At 35.3% G+C, this 17,932-nt stretch overlaps 2 protein-coding genes across 2 annotated transcripts; one reads left to right on the plus strand and one right to left on the minus strand.

Moving 5' to 3' along the window:
• The first annotated feature begins 523 nt into the window (after positions 1-523).
• On the plus strand, positions 524-13,171 carry LOC112002186 (glutathione S-transferase DHAR3, chloroplastic). The gene is given in 7 exon segments (XM_024034370.2): positions 524-977; positions 980-1,000; positions 1,930-2,020; positions 2,280-2,423; positions 4,647-4,764; positions 9,989-10,129; positions 12,847-13,171. Coding segments are annotated over 7 exon segments (804 nt in total). The 5' UTR covers positions 524-775; the 3' UTR covers positions 12,934-13,171.
• A 2,103-nt stretch (positions 13,172-15,274) lies between these two features.
• LOC112003012 (geranylgeranyl pyrophosphate synthase, chloroplastic) lies at positions 15,275-16,944 on the minus strand. The gene is made up of 2 exons (XM_065780195.1): positions 15,731-16,944; positions 15,275-15,647 (listed from the first exon to the last, which is right to left on the minus strand). Exon 1 carries the CDS (start codon positions 16,839-16,841, stop codon positions 15,747-15,749), a length of 1,095 nt encoding a protein of 364 aa, XP_065636267.1. The 5' UTR covers positions 16,842-16,944; the 3' UTR covers positions 15,275-15,647; positions 15,731-15,746.
• Positions 16,945-17,932: the final 988 nt, after the last annotated feature.

A 17,932-nucleotide genomic window follows, 5' to 3' on the forward strand; every position in this document is an offset into this window, starting at 1 on the left:
TTGTCTAGCTTCTCTCTCTTCCTCTCTCATTCTCACTCTCAACCCCGTCATTGGCCTCTCCACTTTTCCAGATCTTTCTCTCTTTCTCTCTCCTTAGTTTTGGTGGTTTGGGTTTTTCAATTTTTGTGGGGGGGGGGGGTTCCTTCAAATTTAAGTGAAGGAGTTTTTGGTTTTTTAGTTATGTTTTGCAATGAATTTTTTATTTGAATTGGGTTTTGTAAAGGCTTGTGGTGGTGGTGGTTGGATAATGGAGGGGGGGGGGGGGTGAGTGTTGTTGTGGAATATAAGAGAGAGGAGCGAAAGAGAGATGAAATGAATTAAAATAAAGAGAGTAGATGTGAAAAATAAAAGATTTGATGTAGTGAGTTGTAAAAGGATGTGTCAAATTGAATAAAATAACTTTTTGATGTATCAAATGTTAAATTACTAAACCCTATGATTTAAATCTTAAAAATAGATGAATTTGAAATTATTATGAGTATTTAAATTGAAAATCTAAAGGTAAAACATCCCTCCCACGTGTAACATGAGGGGGATGTTGCATAGCACAAAACAAGGGTAAAGGACATTGTACGGCAAAATCCAGCGTCTTCCAATCCGATTCTTTCGGCACAAAAACAGAACCTCATATCATATCATATCGGTTCACTTTTGGACACAGCCAGCCAAGCAGAGCACATACACTACAAGCGAAGAATATATCCCAAAGCTCTTTAAAAACTCTCTAACAGTCACAAACACACAGTTTCTCTCAAAAACCAAAACCAAAATAGCAATGTCGACCTTGAAAATCCAACCTACAGCATTTGCGCTATCTTCCAGCGTCAGACAGTTGGGTTTCTTCAATCTCAAGCTCCCCCGAAACTGCGTCGCTGCCTCCAACCATTTCGGTCGCTACGGGACCCGAAGAGCTCTCACAGTGTCACTGTCCACCACTTCTTCGAACCCACTTGAAGTCTGCGTCAAATCTTCAACCACTACCCCAACAAGCCCGGCGACTGTAAGTAACAGCTCTTGTTTTTCTATCTTCTTGTTTTGTCCCTTTGGTTACTGATAAAATGCCTCAAAGAAAAACAAATATCAAGCATTGTTTCTACACTGTCACTGGGTCTGGGTTTCCCTTTTATTGTTTGGAAAATGTACAAGTACAGTGGTAGAACATGGTAAACATGGTTATGGAATTTATTTTTATGGACCAATGCATGCACAGACTAGTGGCGTTCAAAATGGCATATTAGAGCATTTGCATCGGTCAATGCAAAACAGAAAAAGTTGTCTTTACACATGCAACACCCAAAATCACTCACTAAAAATTTGCAAAGTTTCTACAGTTACTAAGACAATTTACAACACTATTCATTTTTTCTTTACATATGCTGATGAAGAAAGAGGTTAGATAATGGTTATTGTGTGTGAAGGAAGAGAAATAATTAAAAAATCAAGAAAAATTGATATTTTAATGTTATGAAGTGTAAAATAGATAATTTGATGTAAGGTGTTTTGAAAAGTGGGTATGTAAAATAGAAAAAAGTAGGTTCTTGTGTTAAAATAGATAGAATTTTTTACTTGAGTTGATGCGAATGCTTTTATAATAAAACAAGTTATAATATTATTTGGGTATAATATTTGTAATATTTTGTGCCTAAGAAGAACTGACGCTCCAAAATCCCCTCAATGTGGTGGGACTTGGGTGGAAAACAAATGTTTTTTATTTAAGCAAAAAAGATTGCTTTGATTTTTTATGTAGCTTTTAAAGATTTTGATAGTTGCTATTTCTTTGAAACCTAAAATACGCCTGTTGTATGGTCCTAATTTTCCAAGAACTGCCGTGTCATGCTTTTTAGTTTTGTGATACTCTTAAGGGGTATAGTTTTTGGTCTTGCTTGCATAGGAAGTTATTTCTTGATATTTCCTTGTTTGTCTTCACAGGTCCCTTTTGCCAGAGGGTATTATTGACTCTGGAGGAAAAGCATCTCCCTTATGACTTAAAGTTGGTAGATTTGGCCCACAAGCCAGATTGGTAATGATCCGATTTCTTATCTTTCAATGAGTATCTCCTCTTTATCAAATTGTGGATAAAACCCAGTTGTGGGTCCACCCGTGTGTGCACACACTCAAATGCACACATTAGTACATATCCTAGTATCATTATTTATTTTTTATTTCTATAAGTAAACTCCATATCCTAGTATTGTTATATTAAATACTCAAGGCTTTTGTTCTGTTTTCTGTCTTTATCTATTACAACTCTTTCTTAATCCGTATCTTTTGTTAACTAGGTTCTTAAAACTCAACCCTGAAGGTAAAGTTCCTGTGATTAAACTCAATGAGAAGTGGATATCAGATTCAGATGTTATTGCACAAGCACTAGAAGAAAAGTATCCTGATCCACCATTGGGAACCCCACCTGAGAAGGCTTCAGTGTATGGTTTATATGCAGTGGTTTATGCATTAACCATGTGGTTGTACATGCTCAGCACTAGAAAATACTAAAAGCTTGAATGCTTTAGATCACATTCATAGTGCATAATGGCAATGTCATCATGCATGTGTTTAATTTCCTAGCACCAAAAAGTAAATATTAGAAAGTCTGATAGTCAGATTTTCTTTTGGCTTAGATTACTATAGGGTGGTTGTAGCAGTGAAATGGACATGCTATAGTAGCTGTGGAAAATGCAAACATTTTTTACTGTAGATTATTGGTCTTTTTTTTTGTTCTTTCTCTCTCTCCCTCTTGTGGACGAATATCAATAAATATTTTCAATTGCTTTTATATGTTAAATATGCCCAACTCCTTGCATAAAAAATTACTGCAGTTAGGTGGACATAGAGAAACATTGGACACCAACAAGAATGCTTCATTGCTAAAGAAATCTAACACTTCTAATCATCTATGAACATCTGAATGAAGTTGAAGAGGTCCCAACTACAATGTGGATGGTTTTAGGATTTGGTGCTCAAGGGTGAGTTGACGCTGTATCATTAGCTGCTAGGGTGTCGGAAAATATCATTTAAAATAAAACATCACTGAACTTTGTTTTAACATTGGATTTAATGGAAAACTTATGGAGGGGAAGTTTGTGGTACTGTTTATGAACTGTAGAGACTTCATAAGGTCCTTGATGCAGGAAGGTTTCCATTGGTCTTTTGAAACTATGAAACCTTTTGGGTGGAGCTTTGGTATTCCATTTTCTCCATGCTTATTTGTCTCTTCTTCAACTCCCCACCCACCCAGACACGCACAATACTTCACACTTTCTCCTCCCACAGACACTTTGTTTTGCTTTCATTTTTTTATTAACCATGGAACTCCACCACAAATCTGCTATTTACAATTTTGAATTTATATTGACTCATTTTCTAGTATTTGATAATGACAGTTTTTAGGGTTGATATGTTTTTTTATAAGTAATATTTTCATTAAAAAAAAGAAGGTGCAAATGGGGTGCAATCCTAGCACAGGGGTAGTTGTGGTATCCAGCAACTCTTGAAAGTTTGAGCTAGTTAACTTAGAGGATGCCAAAGTCCATTCATATAACAAGAACAACTCTGCCTGTGTCTGTGTTTAGTTTCATATTTTGTTCTCAGTTGATCCCAAGCCTGGAAAAAGGAGGGTTGTGGTCAATTGATGGCCAACATAAAATTTAGACACTCTATTATGAATGGATCTACTACAAAATTCCATGTATATGAGGCAAAGATCTTCAAAAATAATAACATCAGTTTCATCAAATGCAACTCATCATATTATATTCTGGTAATTTTCTCTGATTTATGTCTTGCCTTGATCTTCTTCTTCTTCTTTTTAAATAATCTTAAATAATGCCTTCACCACCAGTATAAGTCATGAAAAAGAATCCACATTCCATTTATAACTATTTTTTCTTCATCCTTTCCAACAGACTTGTGCAATTAATCACTAGACACTATCCATTAGCAGATACCCATATCTATTCAATGTACATGTCCTGTCTCTTAGATGTGGGTATTTTGGGTCTCAGCAGTTCCAAGTAACATATGCTACTTTTTATCATTTCCTGCATCTTGGTATTCACATACAACCAAATGAGATTGTGATGTTATCTCTTTTTCTGTAGTTTGATTTATGTTTCACACTTTGAGCTTCTTTTCTTTTTTGGTTCTGGGTGTCATTACTTGCACTCTTAATACCTTCTTGCCTTTTGGATCAACTGTGGTCATAATGCATATTTGGAGTTTGCAGTTCTCTCAATCTTAACTTTAGTATAGTAAATGCAAGATCTATTTTTCATTATAATAAAATGTCATTACCACTTATCAAAAAATAAAAATAAAATGTCATAACCATTGGAAATAGGAGCACCCATTGTCTTTTTTTTTTTTTTTGGGTGATGTTTGGTGATAGTCACTGTTTACTCCATGATGTTATATTCAATAAGAGTCCCAAATTTATTTTTTGATTGTAAGTTAACACCCATGCGTGCATGTGTATGTGTGTGTGAGAGAGAGTGACTTCAGAAAATCGACCCATGGTTGTTAGTTGTTAGTTGTTAGATGTCTATGCTATGGTTTTAAGTTTTATGTCTTCTTGTGTTTCCAAAATGATTGGAATTACAAACTGAGGAACTAAGTTACTAACAATAGCTGTTTTAACTGCTCTCTTGTAGTGGATCAAAGATCTTCTCCACATTTATTGGTTTCCTCAAGAGCAAAGACCCGAGTGACGGAACAGAGAAAGCATTAATTAGTGAGCTAAGTTCTTTTAACAATCATATCAAAGACAATGTGAGTTCTCTATGCTTATTTTTTCCCTGTCTGTCTGTCTATCCGTGGTTCCTTGTTGGTTTGGATAAAAGATTATAAATCAATTTTATGAAAATCATTGTTACGTTAAATTCATATTGGCTTCCATATTCCAGAATTTGTTTGTCCATCATATGTGCCTTAGTTGAAAAAGGAAAAGAGATTACAAGGGATGTTTTACCCTAAATCTTTTGTACAATCCTTGATGCTTATGACACACATTGTGCTCATCAAAGACCAAAACAAGGCTATTCAAATGTGTCAGTACGGTTGCTTTAATTTTGATTCTTTTTTTTATTTTATTTTTTTATAACACGCTTTTAAATAAAAAAAAAAAAAAAAAAAGATTTCCAAGTATACAGGGGGGTATACAAAGAAAGAAACAACCTCAACATCTCAAATTACATTGCTCCAACAAATCTAGAACAGAATAACAGTAGAATAATTGTAATGCTCTAGCCCAATCCAACAATGTATAAAAGAAAAAAGATTTGAACTCCAAGGTAGACCGTTCACAACCCTCAAAACTTTGAGCATTCCTCTCCTACCAAATACACCACATCAAGCAATGAGGCACAAGCCTCCAAATTGCGACATTACGGTGCCTGCCAAGATGCTAACAAAACCTTTACCTGACTAGGCAAAACCCAACGTATACCAAACGGACAAAACACCATGGACCACATCTCAAATGCTATTGGGCAATGTAGAAGCAGATAATCCACATTTTCCCCACTCTATTTGTACATAAAAAACCAATCCATAACAATAATATCTCTCTTCTGTAAATTATCTGTTGACAAAATCTTCCCTAGCACAGCTGTCCAAGGAAGAAAGAAACTCTAGGAGGGATTTTGGATCTCCAAATAATTTTCCATAGAAATGACTCTGAGGCGGTGCTTAGTTTTGATTCTGTGAGCAACATATTATCTAGTCATCAAGATTTATAAGGAAATTCAGTTGTTTTCCAAAAGTCTGTCAAAATCACCACAATCATTTTTTTTCCTGATATCTTTTAGTTTTTGATAATTTTTAAATTCTAAAATAGAAGAAAGAATATTAAAGGTGTTTCATATGAGGAATGGAAAAGCGAAGAGATGAAAAAACATTTAGCATTAAATTCCTATATGTCCTTGTGTTTTATTTTTAATAAACTACAAGGGTAAAGATGTCAAATTTACTGACGCATGGCATTATTGCTCATCTTTTGTTGGTGGGCCAAGATGGAGGATACTCATCTCTCCCCTTCTCCTTCCTTACATTTTCTACTCTACCAAACAAGCGAAAATGGCAATCAGTCTTCCATTTTTCTTCCATCATCCCACTTTTCCTCCTAACAAACACACAGGGTCAGTCATACCAGAGCGCAAGATTTCAAAACCCTGATTAGGTATTAGCAAATCACTAAATAGGAGGGAATGAAAAGAAGGGAAGAAGAAAGAGGTGATGAGAATTTGAATAAACAAGTCACTGGGGTTCAGTTGTCTCTCCAACCAACTTTAAAGAGATAAGAGTTTGAAGAGTTAAATGACCTGGCGTTGTTTGTTATCAATGATGGTGAAAGAATTATGATTGCTGGAAAACTGTTTGAGAGTTTAGATACAGCAAATTGAAAGTGCATGAATGCACCAAACCAGGCATCATACTAGTTTCCTAAGCAAAGCCACTGGTTTTTCTGCATTCTTCATTCATCTCCATAAATATGCTTAGCATATCATACATTTAGAAGATGAGCTTGATGAACAACTAAATTTGGTGGCCAAGCAAACTTGGTAGGCAAGCCATGCTAAGGGTTGGATCAATCAAGACCTGATATATTTGAAACAAGGCACACCAAATAAAAGCTTAAGGCCAGAAAAGAAGCTGCTAGGACATAATAATCTTGACAAAATTACTAAAACTTTCTACCTGATGGCTAAAAACCTGCAGTTTCTTATTTTAGACAGACAAATTAGGTCAGGTTTGGTAACTGTTTCTGTTTTTTATTTTCAAAAACTTGTTTTTAAGAATGAAAACAGAAACAGGTTTTCTTGTGTTTTCAAAGTTAGAAATAAGATTAGTTAGTTGAAAAAATAAACAATTTTCTATAAACTCATACTCCGTTCATACATTCTATCAAATACTTGGCGTGCGTCTTTCATATTCCCACATCTCCCTTACCTCTCAATCTATTGGCCATTGCATTTGCATCTCTCAAAGTCAAAAGCATCCAGCTTGTACCCTGCACTCATAAACCACACTAATCATCCATGTTGACTCAACATTCAAAGTTTGTTTATGCTTCAAGACATTCTAGGCGAAATTACGCTTGATTTATAAAGGATTGCTTCATAGAGATTTTTTGTGGAATGGGATTGGTGGTGAACCTAAAATACATTTAGTTAATTGGGCCAAGGTTTGTAGGCCTTTGCAGGTTGGGGGGTTGGGTATAAGGTGGTTGGGTAACTTTAATTCTGCCTTACTAGGTAAATGGTTGTGGAGGTATGGCTCGGAGACTAATGCTTTATGGAGGAGGATTATAGAGGTAAAATATGGGAACATTTGGGGTGGTTGGTGTACAAAGAAGGTAATAAGTCCTTATGGGGTTAGCTTGTGGAGATACACTAGAAGTGGCTAGTTGAACTTCTCTAAACTCCTTGTTTATGATGTGGGGGATGGTACTAGAGTGAAATTTTGGAAGCATGTGTGGTGTGGGGATTGTACTCTCCAAGAGGCCTTTCTAGAGCTTTACTGTCTTAGTAGGTCAAAGGATTCCTCAATGGCTGAAGTTATGGGTTGGTCTGCTGGGAGGTTTCACTAAAATGTGCAATTTCGTCGTCCACCTGAAGATTGGGAAGAAGAAACCTTTGACCGGTTTATGGAATTGGTCTATTCTTTGTTAGTGCGGGGGTTTGGCCCAGATAAGGTTTGTTGGAAGCCTGCAAGGAATAGAAGTTTTGAGGTTAGAGGTTATTATAGCTCCTTCTACCCTCCTAATCTTGTTTCCTTTCCATGGAAAATGATATGGCAATCAATGGTTCCTCCAAGGGTAGCTTTCTTTTCTTGGTCTGCTTTCTTAGGTAAGATCTTAACAATAGACAATCTTCATAAAAGACAAGTGATAGTGCTTGACTGGTGCTATATATGTAAGAGGTGTGGGGAGTCGGTGGATCATCTTTTACTTCATTGCTCCATAGCTTGGGAGTTGTGGTCTTTGGTTTTCTGCTTGTTTGGTATTTAATGGGTTATGCCTCATACTGTTCTTGAGTTGTTTGAGGCTTGGCAAGAAAAATTTGCACAACATCGTCACATTGATGTTTGGAAATTAGTGCCTCATTGCTTGATTTGGTGCATTTGGCGTGAAAGGAATGCTAGAAGTTTTGAGGGTTGTGAACGCTCTTTGCTGGAGATTAAGACTTTTTTCTTACACACTCTCTTTGAATGGAGTGTGGTTTTTTCTCATTTTTCTTGTTCTTCCTTTGCTATTTTTTTTTACCGTTGTTCTTTTGTTTCTTGGTTTGTGCCCCCATAGTACATCCCCAATGCACCCGGCTTGGCAATCTTTTTATTATTAATAATATTATTACGTTATTTATTAAAAAAAAAAAAAAGGATTGCTTCATAGATGGTGTGAAGGACATGAATAGAAAGGCTTCCAAGGTCTCTCCACCCATGGATGTATGTAACCAGACCAAAGTATTCATGGAATAATAATATGCTTCCTTCCTTTTGAAATTCAAGTGGCTTAAGAAAAATCATATATGAATAGTTTTTTGTTAATGAAAAAGTTTTAGGCAAAGACTCCTTAAGCTTGTAACCCTCATCGGAGAGAGAGAGAAAGAGATTTGAACTCAGGTGTGGGCTTTAATTGTGGCGTCTCTCAGAATTTTAATTCTGAAAACAGGTAAACACTTGTTTTCAATTTCCTTTGTATTCTGAGATTTTTTTTTTTTTTTTTTAAATTGTATTCTACTTGTTTTGGGTTACAAACAATTTTTTTGGACTAGAAAAAAAAAAAAAAAAAAAAAAAAACAGTTACCAAACATAACCTTACTGTAACTAGTTGTAGAGAGCTTCTAGATTGCCTCAGCTTCTACAAGTCCAATTTTTGGTAATTTTGGTTTCTTCATGTTTTCCCCATTGAAAGTCTTTTGAATTCTGCATCACTGAAAGTATGAAATTGATTCTACACGTACTAGAAAATGGACTGGACTTTTTCAATTTTTATGAAATACAAATAGGACTCCTAATCGATATGTTTCACTTTCATGGATATTAATGCCTCCAAAATTTTCATTAGTCAAAATCTCAGCTTCTGTTGAATAAAGATGTTGGATCCCCGTTAGAAGTCGTATTTTTACTGTCAGGTCATCTTATCAGGCTATTACTCCTGGCAGTTTGCAAAGCTTCCCCGGAAAAGCATTTGGAAGGTCATGGTTCCTCCTAAAGTATCTTTTTTTTTAACTTGGATAGTGGCTAGGGAAAAAATTCTTATTATGGATAATTTATGGAGGCCCCCATTTTGTCTGGTTGAGTGGTGTTGCATGTGCATGAACAGTGTAGAGACTACAGACCCTAACCATTTGCTTCGTCATTGTGCTTATGTGCACAATCTATGGTCTTTTGGGTGTTTTGTACGTTTGGCCTTCATTGGGCTATGCCAAGAAGGGTAGTGGATTTGCTGGTGTGTTGGAAAGGGGGTTTTGGTCTACATTGTGCTGCTGATCTATGGGGGCTATTTCCTTATCTGTCATGTGGGCTCTTTGGCAGGAACAAAAACTGGCTTATTTTCTAGGGAATTGAGCATTTGTTTTTGGAGCTAAAATTGTTATTATTACTGTCTATGTGTGATTGGATGGCTTCATTAAGTGGAAACTCTTTTTCCTCCTTGGAAGAATTTCTAGATTTATGTAATTTCCAATAAGTCTTGTGGTTTTCCTAGTACATTACTTGCGTACAGAGGAATACTGCTTTCTTTGAATTCTTAATAAAATGAATTATTTACCTATCAAAACATAAGTTTGGCACATTCCAACATGTCTGCAAAGTTTAACCAGCAGAAAAAGTTTACTCTGCGAAACACACCGTTCCTGTATAGGAAAATGCCTTTGGTGCAATATCTCTATTGTGAAATTTGATCACTTGTTTTGGTGACATATACATAAAGAAAAATTAATTAATAAATGAATTCTCCTGACTTTATTGTGATTGAGTTTTTTCTTTGAAGGGTCCTTATGTCAATGGGAAAGAGGTTTCTGCTGTAGATTTGTCACTTGCACCCAAGCTGTATCATCTGGAGATTGCTTTGGGACATTACAAGAAATGGTCAGTTCCTGATTCTCTTCCCTATGTGAAGTCTTATATGAAGGTATGTGCAATGCAAGCAAAATTTTAGATTTTATTATCTATGTCTAGTGATCACGTTTCATTGGTTTTTCACAATTTCCAACACCACTAATGGCTTGAACCTTGGACCTGAAGTCCTGCACCATTCTAAGTATAAATACAACTAATCTACAGAGGCCGCTAACAATTTTTTTAGTTTATAAATGAGACCTTGAATGCGTAGGTGAATAGGAAACTCTTTTTTTTTTCCATGGTGAGTGCATGCTCTTTGAATTTGCCAACCTCTATGGCAAGTGCAGGCGAATAACGTTCATTAAAATCCTCTAGTTATTTAATTCTTTTTAATGTCATTGACCTTATTCTTTTAATCTTTTTCTCTTTTTTTTTTTAGTTTGAGGAGTTGGGGGGTGGGAGAGGTGGGGAGGAGGGAGCTGAGGGAGTGTGAATAGGCTGGAAACTGTTTCATAATGTGCTAAATAAATTGGACTAAAGTTGAAATTAAGATCTCCATAATGGTAACTATCAAATTTCTGATCAATCTTTGCTAAGGACTACATGCAAATAATTACAATTGAAAAACTACTATCTCATTTATTCGTTCTCCTTCTTCCTTTTGTTCTGTCCATCCCCCCATCCCCCTTCCCCATCTCATAGAATACGAACTGTAGCCCTTGTAGGATGGATGGTTGTTGATGTTATTTAGCCTAAATACTTGGACGGTTAAAGATTTCATTTAAGAGTAGGAGGTGCTGACAACCATTATAGAATTGCTAGGGGACAAATCCCTAAAGCTTAGAATTTGTTTATTTCAAGATTTAAAGTGATGGCTTTGGTGAAAGTAGTGCTTCATCATCTTAAACATTAATTAATGTGGCAGTAGAATTTTCTAGGTTAGATGGTGTATTGCCACGAATTGATAGTTTTTTTTTTTGGTATACATCAATAATTTTAGGAGGAGGGGCTTTGAACTCTAGATGTCTCCGTTGAAAATAGTAGGAGGGTAGGAGGTGTCATTTGTGCTATGAGGCTCTTGGCCATGAAATTGCTTATACTTTTTAGCTGATCATTTGGAGAAAATTTTGATCAGCTTGTTCTAGGTAATGGTCCCGTAACATCATTCACACCATTGTACCATAGTCTCATATCAAGGCATAGCAAGAATTTGTAAAAATTTTCCTTATTGCTCTTATTCATTTCCCCAACTTTTTTCCAATCTCTCTATCTCTGATTCTTCAATGGATTTCTTTTGTTTGAGACAAAAAACATATAATTAATTCTCATTCATATTTGATTTCATTTAAAATAATGATATTACTTTAATACATTAAGTTAAATTCATGATTTACTAAAGGGACTAGATCAAGTTATCCCTATTGAAACTCTTTGTTAATATTACACCACTCAATAACTTATGGTTGGCCTAATAATTTAAAAATTCCACCACTAAATTGCACATTCTCATTGTTCTTAACACATGCCAAATTTCATATTAATCAAATATTATTTACTATACAATCCATAAACTCATGCTTTATATATAGCTTTAAAATATAAAAAACATGATATGCAAAAATTTCTATAGAAAAGATATTTATTGATCTCTAATTGTCATGAAATTTTGCAAGCATGGAATGTATGGGGAGAAATGTAATCCAACAATGTATTTGTCAATATACATATGTTGTTGAATTGTTTAATATTGAAAAAAGGCATACAAAGTGTCACTTAAACCCAACTTTCTAACTAATATATTTAACTCATATTACCATGAATGAGGATGGTTTTTATTTTATCCTAATTGTGATTTAACTTCTAAATTTTAGTTAATACCCAAATGAAGAACTGTTGATACATTTTTTAAAAGAAAAGATGTTGACAATTCAGAAAGAAATGTACTTTTTAATTTTACGGCTGAAATTGTCCTAAGAATCTCCAAGGACAAGTTTTTTTTTTTTTTTTTTAAATTTTTTTTGTTTGTCTATATTGAAAGGGAGATTGTTGAGAATTTTAGTTTATATTTGACGGTGATTTTCATTCCCTAAAAGTGTGTAGGCTACAATTTTTATTAGGGATATTTGGCTTATATATATATATTATTCTATGTAACTTGTACCTCCATGTTAATTGATCAGAGATGGATAAAAAATGTCATATTTTTGTTAATCTGAGTACATCTTTATTAAGTTTAATAGACACTTATATATATATATATATATATAACTTAGCATCTGCCATTCTTTAACTTCTCAAACCTTATTGAAGGACTAGGTCAACCTAAGGCTAAACCCAAACTTGTCGTATGTTTTACTTGTTCACCCTTTTTCCTGTATTTGTGATCATGTGTGTGAATGTATATTTTCAGAGTTTAGCAACAACAAAAAAAAAAATTAAAAATAAAAAATCAGCACCTTTTCAACTGTTGCTCAATTAAATACGGTCACCGATATTATATCAAAATTACAAGATGCGTTGATCTTTAGATCCATCGGTCATTTTGGCAAATGCATGTTTTAAATCCTCACCCCTGTTGCTTTCTTGACTTCCATATGTGGCATTTTTTTACTTCAACTCACCTGAATAGCTAGTTTCTTTTAAATCCATAATTTTTTTCGGTGTAACTACAGTCTTTGAGAAAGTGTGTAGCTCTAGATAGTATAGAAGTTTGTGCAAGTAATATTTTCTTTTTTAGTTTGTAGACAAGTTCTTTATTACTAATAATGCGGAGTTCCTGACATGCAGGCCATTTTCTCAAGGGATTCATTTATTAAAACACGTGCACAGCCTGAAGATGTAATTGCAGGTTGGCGTCCAAAAGTCTTGGGTTAGATTGTCTGCAGCTGCTGTATGGGACTCTACAGGTCTATACCCAAAACCTTCTTTACAAGTATAAATTATTGTAGCCTTGAATGCAAGTGAAACACTTTGTTATTGACCATTAGATCGATTCAACCTTTCATTTATATTTGCCAAAATGTGGAGATTGTAATATTGTGACCATAAATCATGTATATGAAAGAGTATTTCAAGCCTTGTAAAGTCAAAAAACTGTTCATTCCCCAGAAAAGGGCCTCGCTTTTTCATTTATTACATAGTATCCATGAAAAATCAATTTGTTACTCTTATTCAACCAATCTCATTACCATGTGGAGAAAGGCATAAAGAGGACAGAACATGGAAATTTCAGCTCGAGGGGCACATGAGGAAGTAATTTATGCAGTCATGTCAGTGGCACTACAAACATAACCATGAGGGCAGGGAGGGAGGGACGCAAAGAATGTTAAGAAGGTTATTAGCTAGTTGGGCTTCCGAAATCCTAGTTTTCGGGAGCTGTCAGGTTAGAATACATACAAATTAAAAAATTGTCATTCAGTGGCATCATACATTATGGTTGTTCATCAGATTCCTCCTGTCGTAACACAAAAATAATTGAAGTTGCATCCCAAGTGGTTGAGTTAGAATAAATTTACAAATGTTCGTGTTGTCTTGTGTTCTAGGTGAGAAGAATAATGACAGGGACACGATTACTTCTTGCCACTTTTTTCACTACTGCTTACATGACTGGCTTGTTGCAATTAGAATAACATCATTTTCACTTGGACTATTAGTGGCATCGCTTTTATTATGAATTAATCATAAAGAATCATGTTAAAGATTGTGAAAAACTTGGTTAAAACAATTTTCATGTCATGAGGTGTGAAAACATTGGTAAATAGATTCTTTGGGGGACAAAACTTAACTACAATTTCTTAGTTCCCAATTAAATTCAAACACATACCCATCAAGGTGCAGCCTAGTAATTGGAGGCTTTGGATGAGCTGCAGACTTAGACATCCTAGATTCACACTAGTTTCCCTAGATTACTTGATACACGGTTTTGGTGAGTGGGGTTGTGTATCCGTGATTTACTCTCCAAGTGTGGGTCTAAAGGGCCCTACCTTAGTGAGGTTCCATGTCATAAAAAAAAAATGTGTGGTTGTGATTTAATTGGAGATTGTAATGTAATGTATTGAAGTGAACGAAATCAACTTGGGTCTGGTGCTCCTATTGGACTTATTGGAATGTAGACACATATCAAACACTTGTCATGCTTCCATAATTTAATAGGCCAATGCATAAAGCACTGGACCCAATCTTTGCCCTTAAAGCAAAAGTTTTATAGATAGTTTTAAAAACCGAACATTTAAAGAACCAAAAATGAGTTCACTTTTCAGTTTTACTGGTTGAAATGGTTGAACTGCTGGTTTTACTGGTTTTCGCCGTACCAGTTTTGAGTCCCAATTCCCAGCTGAACAGGCCGATCTGTTCTAGATTCCAAAACTATGGTTTTACTTTTACTCTTTTTTTGGGTTGTCTACATCAGTTTACACTTGATAAGTTTTAATCATTCATAAAATGGTCGATGAGTAGGCTTGTGCTGTGTTTTCTTTGACTTTTATCATTATTTTTATTTCAAATGCCAGTAATCTTATACGGATGGATGTGAATGTTAAAGAAACTGTTTTTCATGAGACCAGCGGATTTATTTTATGGACGTTAGTACCAAGTTGGGAGGGAATGTTGAAGTAGAGCTTAGAATGTAATGAAACAAATATTCCCTCTTAATCATTCAATTTATTTTCCTAAATTTTCAAACATGAGAATATATGGAGTATATTCTTTAAAACTTTCCTCTCGATCATTTTCTTATTATTATTATTATTTTTATGGTGAGTTTGTGTTTCTATTATTGATATTTACATGTTTTCTTTTTTATTTTTCAACGAATATACTACTTACCCTCGCAGCTCCATTCCAAAACAATGTGTATGGCAAAGGTCAATTATTAAAATTAGACTTCCCATAAATAAATAAATAAATAAAATAACTAAAATTAGATTGACCGGCTCTTTACACGTTTGTTCTTTTGTCTTTCCTCTTGCCCCATTTATTCTAATAAATTTCTCTCTATTTCACTTTTTTTTTTTTGAATGGTCTCTCTATTTCACTTAAAATAAAGAAAATGAGTATATTATGTCTATATTGTGTTATCCAATCTAATTACTTTATATCTAGCATTAATTTTTTTTCTTTCTTTTAGAAGAAAAACTGTAATATTATTTAGAGAACAGTCGCATCAGCCAAAATTACAGAAAAAATATGTGAAGGAACATCCTCCATCCACACCGAAAACTCGCTAACATGTCTAGCAATGTTATGAGCAGCTGAGTTACCTTGTCTCTGAGATCCAAAAAAAAATATATATATTCAGAAAATTGCTTACAAGTGACTTGACCTCTTCTATCTGATGACCATATACAGCAAGTGATGTAATATCAGATTTCAGAGCATTAATTGAAGTAATACATTGCTTTAACATATAGAATATACATTGCATCACCAAGATTTTTCTACAGAACTTCCTTTTAAAAAAGAAAATGCACGTCCCTGCTCACTTGTTAGCTCATATGCAAAGAGTTTGAGAACTATGTAGTTTGGCTAGAGGAATGCTTTAGCTTTTTAGAGCACGCGTGTGCTCATGATATGGCTGTAGTCTCTTATTCCTGATTTAATGTCATTATTCAGTATTTCCTATCAAAAAAAGGAAAAAAAAAATGCACAGGCAACCAGCAAGTTTTGATCATACCCTAAGAAAGCACTAATTAACTCTGTCGATTGGCAATGTATTCAGCTAAATAATATAATGGGGCAGCTCTTATTGGATCAAAATAGGCAAGCTCTTGCACTGCTTGATTTGCCAGCTTCCTGGCAAACTTCTTAGCCTTGTCAATGCCCATAAGCTTAGGATATGTGGCCTTACCACTTGCCAAATCCTTCCCGGCTGTCTTTCCCAACTCCTCGGATGACTTGGTCACATCCAAAATATCATCCACTACTTGAAACAACAACCCTATACACCTAGCATAACTCCTCAGCCTCTCTATCTCAATCACATTCCCACCTCCCACAATAACTCCACAAACAGCTGAAGCCTCTAGGAGCTTTGCTGTTTTATGGACATGAATGTACTCTAATTCACTCAAACTCACTTGTTTCCCCTCGCAACAAAGGTCCACAACTTGACCTGCCACAAGCCCTTCAGACCCAACTGCTGAACCAAGCTCAGCAATGGCTTGGATGACACGGTCGGAAGAAACTTTTGCCGCCTTGGCTGCTATGTGTTGGAAGGCAAGGGAGAGGAGAGCATCCCCCGCTAGAACAGCGGTTTCTTCACCAAAAGCCTTGTGGTTTGTGGGTTTTCCACGTCTAAGATCATCGTTGTCCATGCAAGGGAGATCGTCATGAATTAGTGACATTGTGTGGATCATCTCTACGGCACAAGAAATTGGAAGGGTTAAAGACTCATCCCCTCCTACTAATTCACATGAAGCAATGCATAAAATTGGTCGTATACGCTTTCCACCGGCAAGAAGTGAGTATCTCATTGCCTCATGGATTTTCAATGGATGTTGCAAAGGCACTGCCTCTTCTAGTGCTTTGTTCACAGTTTTTGTCTTTAGGGCCATGTATTCTTCGAATTGAAATATGGGTAAAGGGTTATTCATTGCGTTGTTGAGTAATTCTTCCGTGAGGAATGGTTGGAACAAAGATGAGTTTACAGCATGGATGGCTCTAATTTTCCCAAGAACAGGTTTGGGGTGGCCTAGTGGGACTCTAGTCAAGTTTTTGTAGCCATTGATATGGATCTTGAGAAGGGTTGAAGTGTGAAAACTTGATATGGTTGCAGAGAAGGCCATTGGAATGAAGTTTATTGAAGAACTATTCGAGCTAATTTTGGTAGCCTTGTTTCTAGCTACTTCTATCTACAAGTAGTTGTGGTAGTACAAAAAAAACTGGGTTTACTAAGGAATGTGATGAACGTGCTATATTGAGCGTCCAAACCTATATATAGAGTTTGGTTATTGGTGGTCTTGTTTTAGGTTGCTGAAGGTGCTATTTTGAGTGTTCAAACTTCAAACCTATAGCTATTGGTTATTCCTTTTTCGTAGGATTTGGAGTACAGTGCATCAATTGGCTTGATTTATTTCTTTCTTTAGAAATTATTTTATTCCATTTAATTTTGTATTTTAGCCCAGGTGAGTTTCGATGGAAATTATTTTTAAACCCTTTCAGCCTTTTTTTTTTTGGCTGAATAAGGCTTGCATAATAATTGAATTAAGTTCTCACATAACGACTAGACGTGCACCAGAATTTTCCAAAGCTTACAGAAAAGCTACGTCAATGGAAGCTTCACTTGACAGCGACTCTTTCAGCTTTCATAACCACACCATCCTGCTACAATGTCTTAGATAGGTTAAATATATAACACAAATTTCGGTTAACTGTTCCATTTTATAAGATACGCTTAACTGTTTTATAGTGTTTATTAACTTGATCGCACTTTACTTGCTCATGTACGTACCTGTATTTAACTTGTCATAAGTTTAATGAAAGTTTTGTTTGTATGCGAGTGTTTCAGGTTACAGGTATATACATGCAAGTGCTTTACAACTTCTAAATTAGGTGTGAAAGAGTTTTGTCACTGTTTCCAAACTCATGTTTAAGTCTAGAGTCTGTTTTAGGAGTTTTGTCACGGAATAGCTAAAGGGGGAGATTATAAATTTGTGATTTACAACTTTTTTATGTTGGCTTTAATTCCATGCCAAATTTGATTGTAATTATGTTCAATTTTTTGTACCCCGTATTTTATGTGGGATTTCTTGTAAGGGTTGTGTGTGTGAAAAAAAGTGTGAAGACTCAAGGCAAAGTGAAGAGCAAGAAGTTTTCGTGGGTAGCTCGCGAGAAGCTTTCCCGCAAAGTGAAGCATGTGCCCAGCACATGACTGGAA

This window comes from Quercus suber, unplaced genomic scaffold (assembly GCF_002906115.3).
Source record: "Quercus suber isolate HL8 unplaced genomic scaffold, Cork oak 2.0 scaffold_227, whole genome shotgun sequence".
Taxonomy (NCBI): Eukaryota; Viridiplantae; Streptophyta; class Magnoliopsida; order Fagales; family Fagaceae; genus Quercus; species Quercus suber.

Excerpts from the sequence above, each read along its gene's own strand:
- LOC112003012 (XM_065780195.1), bottom strand. The coding sequence starts at position 16,841 with ATGGCCTTCTCTGCAACCATATCAAGTTTTCACACTTCAACCCTTCTC.